At 38.2% G+C, this 19,057-nt stretch overlaps 1 protein-coding gene across 1 annotated transcript in view; it reads left to right on the top strand.

Moving 5' to 3' along the window:
* Positions 1-11,060, top strand: part of CHRFAM7A (CHRNA7 (exons 5-10) and FAM7A (exons A-E) fusion) — a 41,691-nt gene extending 30,631 nt beyond the window's left edge. The window contains exons 5-10 of the mRNA XM_059824031.1: positions 4,214-4,293; positions 5,489-5,656; positions 6,048-6,242; positions 7,572-7,658; positions 8,331-8,440; positions 10,542-11,060. Coding sequence (XP_059680014.1) covers positions 4,214-4,293; positions 5,489-5,656; positions 6,048-6,242; positions 7,572-7,658; positions 8,331-8,440; positions 10,542-11,060 — 1,159 coding nt within the window. The remainder of the gene's footprint in view (positions 1-4,213; positions 4,294-5,488; positions 5,657-6,047; positions 6,243-7,571; positions 7,659-8,330; positions 8,441-10,541) is intronic.
* The last annotated feature ends 7,997 nt before the right edge of the window (positions 11,061-19,057 follow it).

Below are 19,057 nucleotides of genomic sequence, written 5' to 3'. Positions count from 1 at the left end.
GTTCTCTTATAGTGACATGGTATTTTGAGATAGATGTTTTCAATTTCTATACACTTCACTAGGGACATGCATCTGCAGTTACAAAGAAATTAATGAACTATAAATTAATTTTTCATTTTAATGAATGCATGTTTCACTGTGTCTTGAGTCCTTATGCATCTTGCTGCAGCCTAGTACAGAGAAACTTGTGGCAGCTGTATTAAATTTTACAACCAGTCTATTGTGAAGAGAGCAGGGCCAGTTCCTCTGTAGTTTTTCTGAGGGAAGAAAATCTTGGCCTATGTACAAATTCCAGGATTGACTGTGTTAGTGTCATGTATGGCTCTCTTTCACTTTGTTAGTTTTACTAGACTTATTAAAAGCGCTCATTTCTAGTGGTATTATTTTCCAAATGGCCACACAGTGTTCAGCAGTTCATGGAATAACAAAAATTCTGCTAGTTATGTCTCATTTTAACAGTTTCATTTTTCCAGTTTTATAAACCTGAGATTCTCCAGATAGGTCCCAGTGGGATTATATTTGCTAGGTGCAGCTTCGTCATCTCAATGTACTGCAGTCAATATCTGCTTTCAAGTGGTTACACCCTAAAGAAGAAATGTAGCAGAAATGGTTTTCTATCATTACATTTGAACGCGAAGTCTCATCAAGCAAATGCTTAGCTACTTGGTGCATTCCCAATTGAAGCACTGCATTTCAAAAAACAATTAGAACCATGGTGTAGAAAAACACATACGCTCCCTTTTCAGAAAAAAGAATTTCATATTTGAGTCTGAGTACCTCTTGATATTCTTTTAAGAATGTGTTTTACGAAAGGCAAAGTCACATGGCAATGAAACCTAGGTTCCTTGATCACTTGTGTCCTTTTAAAAATTTTATTTTTGCCAATTACCAGAAACAGCAGCAAGGTCTTAGAAGCAACCCTCTGGTGCTTAACTGCCCTCCACTCAAGGGGAAGAGAACAGAATCTAGCCTAGCAGGCTAAGAATTTTTATTTCTAGTCATTAATTTCCACTTTACAAGTAATTTGTGCAGCATGGATATTTTTACATCCTAAATTTGACTACTTGTTTGAGTTTCATCATGTAGCCCTTATTAATTTCAAGTCAAAGCAATTACTTGTCTATGTCTAATACAGAAACCTGTTGCAGGACTTTAAGTCTGGTTTTCTAAGGAAACGAGACTTACGCGCGTGTGTGTGTGTGCACACCTGCGTGAATACGTGTTTCACAGAATCACAGGATGACAGGGGTTGGAAGGGACCTCTGGAGATGATCTAGTCCAACCCCCCCGCCAGAGCAGGTTCACCTAGAGCAGATTGCACAGGAATGCCTTCAGGCGAGTTTTGAGTATCTCAAGAAGGAGATTCCACAACCTCTCTGGGCAGCCTGTTCCAGTGCTCTGCCACCCTCAAAGTAAAGAAGTTCCTCCTCATGTATGTTTATGTATGTCTTTCTTGCTGCCCCTTTCCCCAATATCCTCTGTGTTGTGGTTTAAGCCCAGCTGGCAACTAAGCACCACACAGCCGCTCGCTCACTCCCCCCCTGCCCCAGTGGGATGGGGGAGAGAATCGGAAAAGTAAAAGTGAGAAAGCTCGTGGGTTGAGATAAGAACAGTTTAGAAAGTGAAATGAAATAAAATAGTAATAATAATGATAATAATAATAAAAATTGTAATGAAAAGGAAAATAACAACAACAACAAACAAGAAAGGCAAGTGATGTAAATGAAAACAATTGCTCACCACCCTCCGACTGATGCCCAGCCCAAGCAGCGGTCCCCCGGCCAGCTTTCCCCTAGTTTATATGCTGAGCATGACATTATATGGTATGGGATATCCCTGTGGTCAGTTGGGGTCAGCTGTCCCGGCTGTGTCCCCTCCCAACTTCTCGTGCACCCCCAGCCTGCTCACTGGTGGGGCGGTGTGAGAAGCAGAAGAGGCCTTGACTCTGTGTGAGCCCTGCTCAGCAGTAACTAAAACATCCCTGTGTGTCAACGCTTTTTTCAGCACAAATCCAAAACACAGCCCCATACTAGCTACTGTGAAGAAAATTAACTCTATCTCAGCCAAAACCAGCACACTCTAAATTTATTTCTGCCAAATTTAGCAGTGTAATCAGTAGAAATCTTAGCAGTACCAGTTTCTTACAAATGACAAGAAACCAGGCAGCCAAGACGAGGAGGGAGAACAATGAGTGCTCCAGTTGGAAGAGAAGCTGCAACGCAAACTCAAGAGAATCCAGCCATGAGCTGTGAAGCTGAAGGAGAGCGGCCTACATTAGTTCAACCGCCTTAGAATTTAATTGCCTTTTCTCCTCAAAGTGCTAGAATCCATTCATGCTATGTACACAATATTTAGACTTTTCTGCTTGTTTTCAGAGTTCAAATTAAATAGTCGCAAAGATTTTCAACACTGTGAGCCTTCTGCTCACCAGAGGAAAAAGTACAACTCCAGATGGGCAAGTAATTACTTGGATTTAGTTTTTTCTTGTCTGCATATTTCACAGACTAGTCCAGATATTTTTAAATTGTAATTTCTTCAAATACATAAGGGGAAAATAAAATGCAAAGTAACAATAACTAAAATAACAACTGCTTTATTTTAGCTTCTGAGATACAAAATTTGCTTCCGAACAGATCAAATGTTAAAGTCCTCTTTTTTAAAAAGTATTTCAATACAGGTTTTCCTGCTGGAAAAATACACCATTTATTACACTTTATTTTCTCCTAGAACTATGAATATTTCACTTTCTCCCCATCTCAGATTCTTACTGTATTTTTCTGATGATGTTTTAGAAGGGGGTTAGAAAATTATGAGATACTAAACCACTAGTAGGCAAAGAGACATCGGAGACTTGTCATGTTCAAATCAGCCTAGAGACAACAGAGGGTTTTGGATCAACGAAAGCACAGACTGCAGCAAGAAGCCAGACCCTGAGGCTGGTGCCTTTGCCCTGCCCCAGAGTGGCTGACGCTGTGTGCGGTTGGCCTTGTGTGCCAACCCGTCCCCACAAGGTGAAACTACAAACAATATAAAGTACAGTAGCCTATGTCTCATTTTGCTTATCCCCTGCCCAAATGAAAGCCCAAGAAAGGAGCCTATGTCTATAATCAGGGCCAACAACCATCAGACATGAACTCAACACAGCAGTTCCTGAAATGATTTTGAGACGCGAAGATCATTCACTGCTAGTACCTTCCCAGTATATTCTGTGCAATTTAATCTAGGCACCAATTTCAGTAACTATGACAATTTCTTGAATACCTAGGCCCCAAACTTTAAAGGCTGTGTATAGATCAGAATCTGTAATACCTTACCACAAAAACCTGCAGTAGTAAATGGGAACTGTGAAATAAGGCGCAATACTATATAAGTATATACCCATTGCAATGCTAAGTAATCTAAACATCTTCCATAAAGTGATTTAAGTCATCAAACTTACTAAACTTTTCATAGGAAAGAGTCTTTATGTCATCATCTATATATTTGAAATTAGGTTGTTTCCCATCTAGAAGTTCTTAAAATTTTAATGCCTAGTAAATTCCTGGGTCACAGTGTCAGAGGTAGTTGAGATGTTTCTTGGCAGAAGCTGCCAATTCATAATTTGAAGCACTCTCCAAGTAACATTATGATTCTTTTCTAGAGTCTTGTAAGAACGGCACACCAGGGTGGTCCTGGCCAGCACCACTACACTGACACCTCTAATAGGGTTTCTTTTTTTTGCTGAACCCAGGTTGTGTCTGAAGTAGATAATGAAGGCTGAAGCTGCATTAAACAGTCTTATGTATGACACGTAGTAGTAACGTTCACCCATGCAAAGGGGTAGGATGAGACACTGGAGTATCCATCTACTCAGTATTCATTACCTGCTGTTAATGCAGACAGCAAGAGAACAGATTTCCCTGTACAGCTGCTTGAGTTTTTCAAAAGTGCTTACTTTCCAAATGGAAATCAATAGAGCCAAAGCACTGTAATGAATACAGTGGGACAGGTGAGCAGCGAGAATGAGGTGGCTCACCTTCACTTACAGTTGTTAATCAGGAACAAATCCGATAGTATCAGTCCAGTTACTTTGAGGCCACAGAAAACTCGTGACAGGAGAAAAGCTGTCAAGTTTTTGGGGAGAAATAATCCTTTTATGAAGAACAGATTCATCTCAGATATTCTTCAGCCAGTCAAAGAGCATATAACCCATTTTGTTTCTTCCCTATTCTAGTGCTGATGAAAGATTTGATGCTACATTTCACACTAATGTTTTAGTCAATTCTTCAGGACATTGCCAATATCTGCCACCAGGTATGCTGTTTTCACGTCATAAATTTTGATAACTCAGACTACTTATGTATGGTGCAGTTTCAAATTTTACATCAATTCTCTGATATTTTATTTATCTAGCTAGCATCATCTGATAGATTTAAGCCTAGATGCATCATGAATTACATGGTTAACACTTTTGCATGAAAACCACCATACAATATATATTTTTTATTGCAATTATGTACATTCTTCTGTCATAATGCACTATTTCAAATGTGTGGAAGTATAAAAGATGATAAATAAAAGCCCTTCATATAAAAATATATTGTTTATTAAAGCCATGGTAATGCATCTTAATAAAAATTTATTTCATTAATTTAGCTGTTTCGTCTACTTTACAGTAAGATGCTTACTATCATCTTGGATGTATCTTCTATTTGAAATGATTCACTGCATGCTTCATCAAAACAAATTTTAGTCTGAAAGGAAAGTAGTCTGTGTTTGATTTTTAGTTGATATCAGAAATATATCACTGACTCTCTGGATGTATAGCAGTGGAGTACTGTTTTTGTTCCCAAACTCAATTAGCATCATTCTTAGAATTAACTCTTCCTAGAATCTGAATTTTAGAAACTACAGCAATAGAGCCAAGTGCTTTCCAGACAAATTAGTTTTTCCATCTAAGATCCCAAGAGGATTTCAGGGGATTTTGTTCCTTTGATTTAAGATGTTCCATTTGGCAGGGGTTTTTCAATTCAATTCTGAAAGCTGCTAAATGACAGGGCCTGACTCAACAAGTGAAAAATAAGAAGCTAGCTTTCCTGAATAAATCAAGATCATGTAAATCTAATAAGACAGCACAAAATATTTCAGGTTTTCTTATTTTATTCAATAGAAGAAATAGGAGAAACAGATTGCGTATTCTGCTTCATTTCTTTCTGAAATACAGTATCTAGAAATCTGAGCTCTTCTCTAAACATTCTCCCAAGAGATGCCAAAATGGAAATGTAGTTCAAAAAATAGTTTATAACATCAATACATTAATGGTGCAGTTCTTTCCCTTTTCTATGACTGACTTTTGCTATTTACATGTCAAGACACAACTGAGACTAAATATGCTTTACAAGTAAAAAACAGAGGGCGCAATGTAGAACATGGTCTGGTTACAAAATGTACATGAAATTATGTGGAACAAGCATTTAAATTAAGTGTTCTTGTTTAAAATCCAAACTAGGCATATTTAAAAGCTCATGCTACATAGATGTGCGTTGGTTTCCATTTGATGTTCAGAAGTGTAACCTGAAGTTTGGATCCTGGACTTACGGAGGCTGGTCCTTGGACTTACAAATGCAAGAAGCAGATATATCTGGCTATATTTCAAATGGAGAGTGGGATTTAGTAGGTAAGCTCTTGATTTCTTATTTACACTGTGAACTTGGAGCCTTGTCTCCACTGCTGAAATGGATGGAATAACGATTGGGAAATGAAGACAGAAATTAAACTAATAAATGACCTAGCTAGTGGCATTTGAAAACCTGAGAACAGATGTACGATGAAAATCGACATAAAAAAGTAGGTGACAAAATTGCTGCTTGAATTCAGTAAGTATCTTTTGGTTTATTTTCCTTTATTATCAGACAAAAATTACTTAATTGGGAATTAAGCTTAAACAAGTAGTTCTACCTGCAGTAAAACTTAGAAAGCTACATTTATCCTTTTTTAAAATAATCACTACATAATACACAGTTTATTCACATTAATTTCTGGTTTTCTTCCTTTTTCCTCCTACACAGGAGTTCCTGGAAAGAGAACTGAGAGTTTTTATGAATGTTGTAAAGAACCCTACCCAGATGTAACATTCACAGTAACTATGAGACGTAGGACACTCTATTACGGACTCAATCTTCTTATTCCTTGTGTACTGATATCGGCACTTGCTTTGTTGGTTTTTCTGCTTCCAGCAGACTCGGGAGAAAAGATCTCACTAGGTAAATCCCTAATAGGATATTGTAAATATGACCAAACCAAAAGAAGTTGTCCTTTTTAAAGTTTTTTAAACAGTCTTAGTAGGCAAGGAGGAATAGCTTGTGTGCCCTATTCTGGCTCAAGAGCTATTTTTACTGTTTGATGCTAAAGCTGTGTGATGTTCAACCCTTGCTCTCAGCTTAGGGTACACTGAAGCTGTGAAATGGAGAAATTCCAGCCAACCAAGCAGAAGCATGGCAATTCCTGACTACCTTCCTTAAGAAGCAGGGTTTCATTTTTGACGTTTATTTGCTGAAGAAAAATCCCACATTCACTGAGTAAAGCTTAAGTTTACAAATATGCGTTTGAACACTTCAACATGGAATTCTTCTTAATATTTCCTTTTAATAGTGATTTGTATTAAAAGCCTAAGGTGCCTTCTCAGAAAGATAGATTCTAACTGCTACTATTCTAATTTTTATAGCGAATTTTAACTAAAGTATTGCTTCATGAAACAAATCTGATGACTTTAAGTACTTGATCCTTAAGATGGAGGCTAAATATGTAATGAAACTTTTTGCCCCATACAAAACTGCAAATGCACTGGCTTCTACTAAGTGAACGTAGCTGTTAAAAGGTAGAAACAAAATTGACATTTCTCCAGAACATGGTTTAATTGAGTAGTAGCCTCCCTAATCAAGAAGTCCCTCCACATATTTTAAGCCTAATTCTTTGTTTCTAAATCCTTTTCCACCTGACAATGACTCCTTATTGTTTAAGACTAGTCCTGAGAAAAAGAGCTAAGCCTTGTTCCAGAAAGATGGGAACTCATCACTGAGCAATAGACGTCAAACTCCAAAAATTAACAGTCAAGACTGCTTGGGCACAGCCACGTGCAGAATCCAACAGCTCATATCAAAAGATACCAAAGTCTGTCCAAGCAAATCTGTTTTTCAGGAATATTCTACATTATACCACCTCTAGCTTCCATGCCAATTAATCAAGTGTCATATGCTCAAATACTCAAAATCATACCATGTTTCTGAAGCAAACAAGCAGCAAGAATTACTTTGATTTACCTCAGCCAATTAACAAATGGTGATAAAAGCTGAACAGCTGCCAGGATCTAAAAATATATACGTCTGTGCAAGCACTGGTACTAGTTTGGCAGCACTGCTACCCTGAACTTGACGTAGTACAAGAAAGAAGGAGTACCACTAATATGCTGGTGCAAGGGTAACGGTGGGAATGCAGCTTGCAAAGAGCACTCCTTCAGATTAATTTTCTGCTTCTTAACTGCCTTGTAATTACAAGCGACTGATCTAATCTCATACTGCATGTTTATCTTTCAGGTATAACAGTTTTATTGTCTCTCACTGTCTTCATGTTACTTGTGGCTGAAATTATGCCAGCAACATCTGATTCTGTGCCTTTAATCGGTAAGCTAACTACAGTTTTTATTCACTTTTATTTCTTGCCAAACGAGGTGCAGTGACTTTGCATGAAGTCCAGCAGTAAGGCAAATTACCACCTGTACAATGGCCTACTGCAATTGAATTAGAAAAATGTTGCCAATTGATGAGAGGCTCTGTTGGGTGTGATCCCCTAATACAACTTCTGTGCTGTCTGCTCTGAACAAAATAGAGAACCTATGTGTATTTTGGGAAAGCGTAAGGGAGTCAGTTTTCCATGGAAGAGGTTGTTGCAGTTTCAACACAATTGGCCAGACATTAGGAATACAGAGCTAAACATGATTAAATCTTCCCATTGTAATTGCTCAAACAGAAAGAGAGACTTTTCAAAAGAAGTACTAACCAGTCTCTACAATGCTGGTGGAAGAAAATTAGAGGACAATTTTTTTCAAGGTTGGTTAGAAAAGGCAGGTGCTCAGTTCCACAAAGACAATTACTAAAGACTGGCGAGCATCTCAAAATAATGGCTGCTCTTTCTGCTTTTGAGACATCTTTCACAAGTACCTACAGTAGCATGTGTATCACTACACTGGAAAAAGAACTAAACACTATGTATGCATGTATATAAACACCCCTTATAATAGCTACAAAGCAGTATCAGCCAAAGTATATTGCTTTATTTATCTGTTTATTTTGCAGCTCAGTATTTTGCCAGCACTATGATTATTGTTGGTCTTTCTGTTGTTGTCACTGTTATTGTTCTACAATACCATCATCATGATCCAGATGGGGGGAAAATGCCTAAATGGGTAAGGTTTGATTTTCAGTCATTATCCGTTGCATAAATGTCCAGATCAGGGATATGACAGAGTAGCTAGTGACCCATGTTTACTTCCTGAAGTTAAAAATATATGAATTCTTCCTAAACGTTTTGTTTTGAAAAGTAGTTTCACCAGAAATGACATGTCCAGATACCTTTTGTGTGGTTGGCTTCTTAGAGAGTGTGTGTGTGCAAAAGAGAATGACTATATCTCAACTTGCTTCTATATTCAGAAATCTCCTTCACAACAGCTAGAAGCACCTCAGGATTTTGCTAAAACCTAAATATATAAATGAAGGTGATTTTCAAATAAGCTGCAGGTGTCAGAAGTGAAATAGGTACAAGTAAAGAGTAAGGTGCTGATGGAGATTATAAATGCATGAAATACACTAGCCTCAAGGTGCAACTGTGCAGCTGCTACATATTTAGCTGCTGCGCATACAGAAACATCAGTAGCCTCAAAAGCAGTTGTTAAAGATGGTTGTTAAAGTGGAAGTGAAACTAGCTCTGAAAATCCTCATCTTTACATCTCTGGTCAAGAACACCTGTAAAGTGCAAAGAAAAATTGAAGTCTCTTTCTAAGCACAGAAGACTTTCTTTATAACGTACTTCTATGAGTGATTGTTTTTACAGAGAACATTACACTGATATTGGATTATTAAATATTGATGAGTATCATCAGCTGTCTGCTCTTCCTGACTTCACCCGGCTCATAACAGCATCAGGCATTACTGAAGATGGAAAGACATTTCTCTTTTTTTCTCTCTAGAACAATGACTTACTATTATCCTTACTAGGCAAAAAGGATATGCATACAGCAGTGCCCTGCAGACAAGAGATAATGAGATATTCCCTGGCCTATTCTGGGGTAGTGATTTCAAAATAAATTTCAATGAAGAGAATAAAAGGTGTATCTCTTTAGACACATGTTTGATGACCTAAAGAGGACAAATATTTAGTACTGAGCCAAACATCCTCAGAAAACAGAGTACTTGAGGTTGAGGAGTGAGCTTTAGTGTTGAGAAGTTGAAGTCCATTAAACATTATTTGGATACTGGTAGATTTTGGATCAGGCCCTCAGTTAATAGAATATTATCCTTCTTGGTGAAGCTTGGCAGTGCAAGTAGAGGAACAGGGCAAGATCTGTCTCTGGTTGGGATGTTTGCCTGGATATAGTATCTACTCTGAGTGGCAATCCACAGTCAGAATAAATGGACCAAATCTAATATTTATTACAGTGTAAGATTTGCATATTACATGAGACAATAATATTTCATTAGTGCTCTGGAAAAGAAACACTGGAATGAGCTCTTAAAATCTGATTGAAATAAATTACAGAAGCTTGCATCTGAACTCAAACAGCGTCTGGCTTGCCTGCACCTTCTGTAAGGCTGGATTAAGGCAATGTGGAAAACAGTAAAATTATACACACTGATTAAATTTGCAAAGTATTTTTTTTAAAATCAAAGTAATTTTTCCATCTTTTCTCCATGCTATATCCAGATCTGTCTTCTAAAATCTGCAATCAACTGTCATGAAAACAACAGAGCCAAAACACTGTAAAGCTTGGTGGTCCAGTCCAATCCAGCCCAGTATAGCATCTGTTTTAGCAGCCCCCTTCAAACAGTAATCTCATGTGAATTTAATGTTAGAGCACAAATATGAGTGAAAGAATTGCAATTTATTGACTGCAATCCAAAACAGCGCTATTAAGACTATTAAAAAGTAACTCTTCTTCAGTAAGTGTTTTTTCTTTTAATTTGTGGTTTCTAGTAGAGGTGGAAAAGGCTGCCACATAGCTGTTCAAGTGTAAGGAAAAATCAACACTATGGAGACTCCCATCAGAGGAGAGGGGACTCCCAATAGTGATAGTTAGCCTGAGACAATCAACAGCACTGCTATAATAAGAAAGCAGCCTCAGTGATTGGCAAATTAATCAGCTGGAAAACTCCGGCACCATTTTCTAGAACTCCTGTGCAGACTAAGCAGAGACCATGGACCAGACAGTCATGCAGCCTGCAAAAATACCAATAGCACCCACAGACAGTGGCTGTGTGAAACGATGCTTATTCTCAAAAATTTTCTTTCAGACAAGAATCATCCTTCTCAACTGGTGTGCTTGGTTTCTGAGGATGAAAAGACCAGGAGAAGATAAAGTGCGTCCTGCCTGTCAACATAAACAGCGTCGATGTAGCCTATCAAGTGTGGAGATGAACACTGTGAGTGGACAGCAATCCAGTAATGGGAATATGCTATACATTGGGTTTAGGGGGCTGGAAGGGGTTCACTGCACACCTACCACTGATTCAGGGGTGATCTGTGGGAGGATGACCTGCTCACCAACAGATGAAGAAAACCTGCTGCACAGTGGCCACCCCTCTGAAGGTGACCCAGATTTGGCTAAGATCTTGGAAGAGGTCAGGTACATTGCAAACCGATTCAGAGACCAGGATGAAGAAGAAGCCATTTGCAATGAATGGAAGTTTGCAGCCTCTGTAGTGGATCGGCTCTGCTTGATGGCTTTTTCAGTCTTCACAATCATTTGTACAATTGGTATTTTAATGTCAGCACCAAACTTTGTAGAGGCTGTGTCTAAAGATTTTGCTTGACTCCTAACTACAATCTGATTCTCTGAAATATGACATGTAGCAAATAAGACTGTGTTTTTTGTTTGATTGCTTGTTTTTAATGAGTATACTGCTTCTCATTGTCCGCTTTCTTTTGCCCTCCTCTCTGGTCCTGAGTTCCTTTCAGAAGAGTGGCACCATTTCAGAAGGGGTATCTCCCTAGGCTGCTTGTGTGCAGCTCCTCTGAGCACTCTTCTGTGGGAGATGTGAAGGGCTGCGAGTCCCTTCAGAATGTCAGGGTATTGCACCACCGTCTCTTACACATTTTTGAACTGGCTATTACAAAATAACAGTTAGGGAATGCCAGAAATGTCACTTCTTCCAGACTTTGTTATAAAAGATAGAAGGTGGTCCATCTTAACTATTTGAATGAGCAATCGTAAACACTTATGTTTAAGAGAGGATTAAATCTAAATAGATGGAAGCTCAAACAGCAGAGAGAAAAGGGAGAAATAGGTTGCTTTTCAGTTACTGCTTCTTACTGAGTTGTGGTGTAGCTCTCCAGCTCACACATAACCAGTCGGACCTGTAACTCCCTCCATGCATTTTAGATACAGCATATGTGAATTTACAGGATTCTGAATTTGTCTTAGACAGCAGAAACCTGAAAGTTAAAATGATACACCACATAACTTGTCCTTCTGTATCTTTCTGGATTTGACCTAGAAGTTTGGCCTGAATTCTTAAACAGGCTTCACAGTAATTTTTGCAGTGTTTACTACTTCTTCCTTCTACCCAGAAAGACACTCTTTCAACTGATGATCTTTTTAACTATCAAAAAGAAAATGAAGGATTTATGATGCCTTTATCCTCACTTATTAAAAAAAAAAAAAAACCCCAACAAAACCAGCACACACTTGTCTCTTTACTGTTAACCGGATTCCAATGTGGAAAAAGTAACTCAGTGTCTTGTACAGGCTTAAGCATAAATGAAGAATCTAAAGCAAAAAGAAGCCATTAAATCCTGAGATCAAGGTTTTAGTTTAAAAATTGTTTGATCTGTTGTATGCTTAGCCTTTTATGACCTCCTTCTGTTGAGTCACCATAATATGTCTTTACAAGAAAACTGTACCTTTTCTGCTCAGTTTATCATCTAAAGAGCACTAATGAATAATAAAGCTTTCTTAGGTCTGATACAAACTATGAACTGTATAAATATATATTTATATATACACACTGCATGTACGTCCAAGGAAAGGTTAAGACTTAAATAAAAATTCTCTTAAGTCTAGAGAGACATTTGCAAAGGCAAAACTAATAGTTCATCACTTTATGTTCTTTCTGATTCTGATATTCTCCTATCAAAATATGCTTAGTTTTCATGTGACTTCAACGTCTTAATGAAAAGGGCTGAGGTGAGAATACCAGGACCTGAGACCTCGTGTGTACAAAACAGCTGAGAACTAATCTCTTGCTGGCACACCAGTGTTCCTGACCAATGATATAAGTGGTAAAAGATGAGGGGGAGGATTACTTTAGCACTGACTGCTTGCTTTATCCTACAGAATCCCGACTTTTTGGCTGAGTTCTTCAGAGACACAAATGGAGGCCTGTTGTACCATGTTTTTACTGTGCAATAGATTCAAGGCCTCAGTTTATCTCTTAAACCGGATTAAAATAAAGTGACTGAAATGCTTATTCTCCCTAGATAACAATTTCCTTTTCAGAGTCTGCTCCCCTGAAAGCAGGAGAATCAAGTTTCGTGTAAACCAAGCCCAGAGTCACCACAGGTACAGTTCATCACCTGAGTGAACACCTTGCTCAAGCACCTTCGTGCCAGAGAAAAGGGCAGGAGGAGTGAAAGGAAGGCAGGATATTCTCACAGTTTGTGAATTCTGTCTTCCTGAAGGTTCATGCAGAACCTCGCACTGCAAAGACATGAGCAAAGCATTCAAATCCTTCTTGAAAGCTCATCTTGAAACCATGTCTCAGCGTTATCTGTGAAGAAGTTAAATTTTCAGGAACAACTATTAAGAATTAGCCATGCAATAATTCCTGCAAATAGTTTCTAGTTTGTAGATTGCATATTAACAGGAAACTATGAGTTCAAAATCTGAAAGGTGAGTTTTGTTCATTTGTGAATAACTACACTTATCATGTGGCATGTGCTGCTCTTCTGAGTAATGTTTATAGACTCGGCTTCCTGATGCGAATGTTGATTTGCATTGGTACTTTTTCCTTCTGCAAGTATCCCCAAGTAGCTACGTAGAATGTTCCATTTAGTCTTTGTAAAGTTTTGGGGTCCTCTTGGAGAAGAATTTTTGAAGAAGAAATGAAGACTTTTGGGCACTGCCTTGTACAATAGAACACAACTACTGCAATCATAATACACAATGCATGTAATATAAGAAGCATGAGAATACCCCTCTTTCCACCAGAATCCATTTACAGTATCTGTAGAAATAATCTTGCTAAATACAGGAGTTCTTTACAGAAGGATGGAGAAAGCAGCAAACTTCATTATCAATGACAGACACGCCTAAAAACTGGAGACTGGTATTTGGCCTTTAGTGAAGTCCTGCCTAAGTCTGTAACATTGAGTTTGTAATACTGTCAGCGAATACTAGGTGTTAAGACAAAGTAGCTGTAAGACACCAGCACCATGCCTACGCTACTGCCTTTACTGTTGGCAGGATTAATGAACGTGTACCAAGGGGACAAATGAATCCTAATTTTCCTACTGTTAACACAATCTGTAAACATCTGGTAATAAGAATATTATAAATTTTAAATACAACAGTGACAACTTCTCAGTTATATTATTTTGCATCTATGAGTTAAATTTTCCCATAACTGAGCTGAGCAAAATTGGTATGTTTCTTGTCAAATTGTGTGTGTCTTAAATATATTTGTGTATGCGCTAAACAATATTTTGATCTAAATGCTGGGAAAAATATTTATTTACAATTCTGGGCATAGAGATGGAAATGAAATATGGTATACAGTATGTGTATATAATATTAAAGACTACATATTGATGGTAAGGATCTGTTACAATCTTAAGAGTCCAGAGAGAGGATAAGCAAGTGGTTCACCATAACTAAGCTATGACTTGTCTGACAAATTCAAAAGCTCACTCTAGAGCTCAGCTGTTGTGTACAATACTATGTGTGAACAATGTATATTACTTTTTCTGTTTTTATATTGACTTGTATTGAATATTTAAAAGACTTTTTAATATTTAAAAAATTATTTAAGTGTTAATGCCAAAAAAGTTCCAAACATAAAATTTTAAAAGGTTAGTTTTAAATACAGATAAATTATTTAAACAGTATTTAAAATATTAAATTATTTTATATAGGAATTGATAATACTATGTAAGACTTTTTTTAAAGGTTTCTTTAAATTCTCTATACATTCTCTCTAGCTGCAGGATGTAATCTCAGTTCGCCTATGACAATTCAACTTTTCACCTTCTTTAACAAGAAAAGAAGGTAAACCAAAGTCCCAGGTTTTCTTTCCTTTTGTTGTACTATTTTTTACATTAAGAATCATTGCATAAAGGGCATTAGAAAGAGATGTTGCATCTGTCAGGTACTAATTGTCATATAAGCAATTCAATACCTTTTCAGTCCAGTACAAATAAAAGATTTAGATCAAGAGACTTTTGATTCTTTCTCATTTTGCTAAGATGGAAATAAACTCAGGCAGTAGAAAACATGAATAGCCATAAAAGAAAGAAAGAAATGTCTTTGGATATATCAATCTGCGATGACAAAGGTCTTTGATAAGTAAAAATACATTCATATCCTCCTAGCAAACCAGTCCCACACCAAACATATATTACTTCAGTCTTACATAAGCAATCAAATTTAACCAAGTAGGACTGAAATACCATCTAAGTTTTGGACTGGCCTCCACGCCAGTATTAATTTATTTCTTGAAGTTTAATGCAGAAGAGAGAAACGAGGAAAAAACCAAATCCATACCAGCTGAATAAACTGTTGGCTTTGCCAGCTGCAAATGTTGTTTGTTGGCTACTGGTGAAAAATTATCTCATCAGCAGAATATCCCCCAGATGCAGAAAAAACATGTCAGGGTAGTTTTTTTGCAGACAGATGACTTGTACTGCTCACATGCTGAAACAGCTTCCTATCTTTACAACATCATGCTGAGCATGTGCCAGTAGTAAAAATCAAGGGCTGCTGAACCCAAGACTTTATTCTCTTATTGCTTCCACAAGCTTGTAAGGAACAGCTGATGAAGACCAGTCTGGCCAAGGCCAACACACCAAGTCATACAGGCATGTAATTCTTACTGAATCCAACCTGTCCTTGGATAAGAGCTGCCACGGGTCACCATGTCAGATATTCTGGTGAGGCTCATGCTGATGGCTGCTCACTCTTCCAAGCCAACACGCCTACCCTCTCTCCTAGAGTGCTGCGAAGCAGGACGTACTACCTCAGATTTACTGTTGTACTTCAACATGGTCAGACAGGTTTAGCTCAGCATACACCAGGCAGTTTCCTGGCGCTGTGTATAAACCTACCATCACACATACTCCATTTCTGAAGCGTTTGTGAATGGGGATTGAAATCGGACTGCTGCCTGCTACCACTCTCAGGCGTCTGGTTGGTTAATTTGCAAACTGAAAGCTGCGATGGTTTAGGAGTTTATACATGAGCAGATCCAATGTCATTGCCCTGTGGGTGGCAACATCCACCAGAGCACTGGGTCTTGTGGCTATAGAGAGTAACAGTATCAGCCAATCAGTTTTAATCCTGTAAGAACAATCAGAATGCATTTTCGCTTCAACAAAACTGATTTCTTAGCCTAACCTCATGATACGAAAATATCAGTAAATCTTAAAAGGCTGTGAACAGAATCTGCATGTTACAGCAAATCTAACCTGGTAATCAAACAGGTTCTTAACAGGACTACAACCACAAATGAAAGCCTCTCACTATTACCTTTTTTTTACATTGCTTCTGCTGCTTGAAAGAAAACCTTAATATTTATGTAACATTTATTTGTGCTATTAAGCAATTTGCAGATGATGGCATAGAGAGAGAACAACAATCTCTCACACTCCAATGATGACATTCAAAATTGCAATTTATTAACAGAACATGAAAATATTCAAGTCTGAAACTTAGCATCAGTGTCTTACCTATACCCTCACTGTAAAGATATCACTAGTAAATCACTGGGTTTTCAGAGCTGCAGCGACCTGTTCCTGTAATAAAGTTTAAACTCCAAAATAATTTGAACTATCTGCATATTTTTACCTTAAAAAATCCCCCAAGCCAAAACCCAACAAAAATTTAAGAGCCATCACATGATAGAATGCTACTTTGGAATATGCGTACATGAGGATAACATCTATAGAGGTTTTCTTCTTAACTAAACAATTCAGGATATAACCCAGTGCCTCAGTGCCTGTAAAAGGCAGAGAAATCTTTCTACTGAGTCCAAAAATCTGGGATAAGGACCATATTCAGTCCAACAAACCTCACAGCTATCATTTATGTATTACTCTGGTTCATGGTAGGCATGCAAATGAATTAAAAATAAGCCAAATATTAAATATTTATATTAAACTGGCTTTAGGCTTAGAAACCAAAAATCTGCATCCTAGAGCAAGATATATGCACAACATCCCTCAGACAGTATTACCTTACCTCTCCGTACACATGGATTACATAGAGCTGTGAAACATTTCTGTAATAACTTTGTTACTATACAAGAATTGCTGTTTGAGACTGCTTTTGCTGACACAGCACAGATATTGCTCCCTGTCCTTCTTCCAATTTCTGTCCAAGTGAAACTTAATTAGCAGACTATTTTGACCAGAAAAAAAGTTACAGGACCAATGTTCAGGAAGAGTATGTAAGTTTAATCCTTGACTCAACAGAGACTGTAGTCACAAAATTTGACGTTAATCATGCCAAGTTGCGCACTAGAAGGAATATGCTCCAGTGGAATATTCATGCCAACGCTGTGGTGCACATATGCCTGTCACAGTGGAGGAAGCCTTCACAGATGGCAGCAGCATACTTGCAGGGCGAAGGAGGCTCGCCAGTTCCACTGTGCGGCATGAAAAGTGAGTAAGTTTTCCTCGTTCTTCCGACTATGCTATGTACATGGGTACAATGAGAATATGCTGTCTTCACTGGTTAGTGCTTAGCTCAGCTTTTAAGATATTTCTTTCTTTTGACAAGATAATAATGTAAGAGACTTGGAAGTGACAGGCTGCAATATGTAGCCCAGCTGGTCTTTTCTTAAGCCTGTCAGAAGCTGGCTTAAACTGGACTAAGCTGAAACCAGGTTAACGATATGCACAGTGGTTGTAGTTCTTTCTTCGCTAAACCAGTTTTAAAAGCTATTGAAGTTAAACTGCTGCATCTTTCTCTGCAGTCGAGGTCAACACTCACTCATTATCCAGTACCGGACCTGTACACCAAAGCCCAGGCAGCCACAGGAGATTTTCTTTGCCTGTGCTGTCTGTGCCAGACGGGAGCTGAGAGAGGGCAGGTCACGCTGACTGGGGACAGGCCAGTCACAGATGGCCACACTTCAATTGGGCTCCTTAACATACATGCACAGAGCCTCATTTGTGGCAACTTATCTGAACCGCACTTCATTTAGTGACATACATATGCAAAGGCCTAGAGCTGGTCATAGCTTGAAGCTCTCTCGTCCCTTTTACCTAACTCAGAGAACATCTCACTGCCCTCCCCCTATTGCTACGTGTACATATAAAGTGCGCTTCTGCAGGGAGACAGAGTTAAAAGAAAACATACTCAAAGATGCAAATAAATACTTGCAAAATATTCTGAAAAATGTATGCAGAGAAAATGTGTATGTTAGCTCGAAACCAGCATTGTTTCTGTTGCTAAAAATATACTGGAATTCATAGCTTTCCAGTAGTTTTTCAGTTGCAGTAATATGCCAGAGCTTTTAGTATGCCAGCTGATGAATGGGATGGGGGTAACAACCTTCTTGCTGAAATTCTGAAGCAATGTGGGTTGAATGGGGTATAAGTAAAAACTCCTACGGCCAGCACAGCTTTTAGCTCTAGTGCACTATAGCTTGTCTTTTAAAAAAGCTCACTGTTCATTTGCAATCATGTAATGGATTGTTCTGTGCACCCAACGGAAGCCAAGCCGTAATGAATGGCACTGTAGAGATCTAAAGCGTCCAACCTCAGTTCTGAAAGACTGGATTCATGCCCACTAAATACAGTAATAAAAGCCCATTTATTTTCTCATGCACTTTCCCTAGAGCATTGGAAAATGTCCTATCTACTTGCAGCAATATAAAACCTGCACAGTGCAAATTCTGAGATTTGCATCTCCAGACATTGGCTTTATCATATTTTAACAGTAACCCTGCATCAGTGTAAATGACAGGAGATTTAGCCCAAAATTATATACTAAACATATCTTCATTTTGCAGCTTCTGCAAGTTCAAAATCTTCTGCTCCTTGCTCCAAAGGCCCCAAGAATAGTGGTATCATGTCTCTGTACAGCAGGCAGAGTAATAACAGCAACAGAAAGATGTCTTCTCAGAGCTAAACAACGTCAGAACTTTTTGCATGAAAGCAGAGCACTTTCTGAATGAATTGCAGTATTTGCCACCTTTGATACATACACCTAATTTAGACCATTTGGGCCCCAAAATAACTTAAATTATTCTCCCGTTCTTTGAGATATCAGAGACGGCATTTTTCATGTCTCAATTTTCTCATTAGTATTCAGTCTGTCTGGTCAAAGAGCTCTCATTACTGACAACTGTCATAAGGGGCCTTCACCTCCAGTGAGGGTGGTGAATGTTTTCTCCTGAACAGACTTAGTATAGAAATTCAACAGTCCTTCCATAATGCCATGAATGGCATAATTGATTTGGAAAAATGATCTGTGTTAGGGAGCATCATGAGGTTACAGGTACTCCATACCACTTTTCTCCAGACAGTAGCAGCACTGATTTTCCCATTCACTTGACAAAAAATAAAACACTTTAAGAAAGAAACTCTTCCT

The sequence above is a fragment of the Gavia stellata genome, chromosome 13 (genome assembly GCF_030936135.1).
Source record: "Gavia stellata isolate bGavSte3 chromosome 13, bGavSte3.hap2, whole genome shotgun sequence".
Taxonomy (NCBI): Eukaryota; Metazoa; Chordata; class Aves; order Gaviiformes; family Gaviidae; genus Gavia; species Gavia stellata.
The sequence above is the reverse complement of the archived record's forward strand: the minus strand, read 5'-3'. Positions and strand labels throughout refer to the sequence as shown.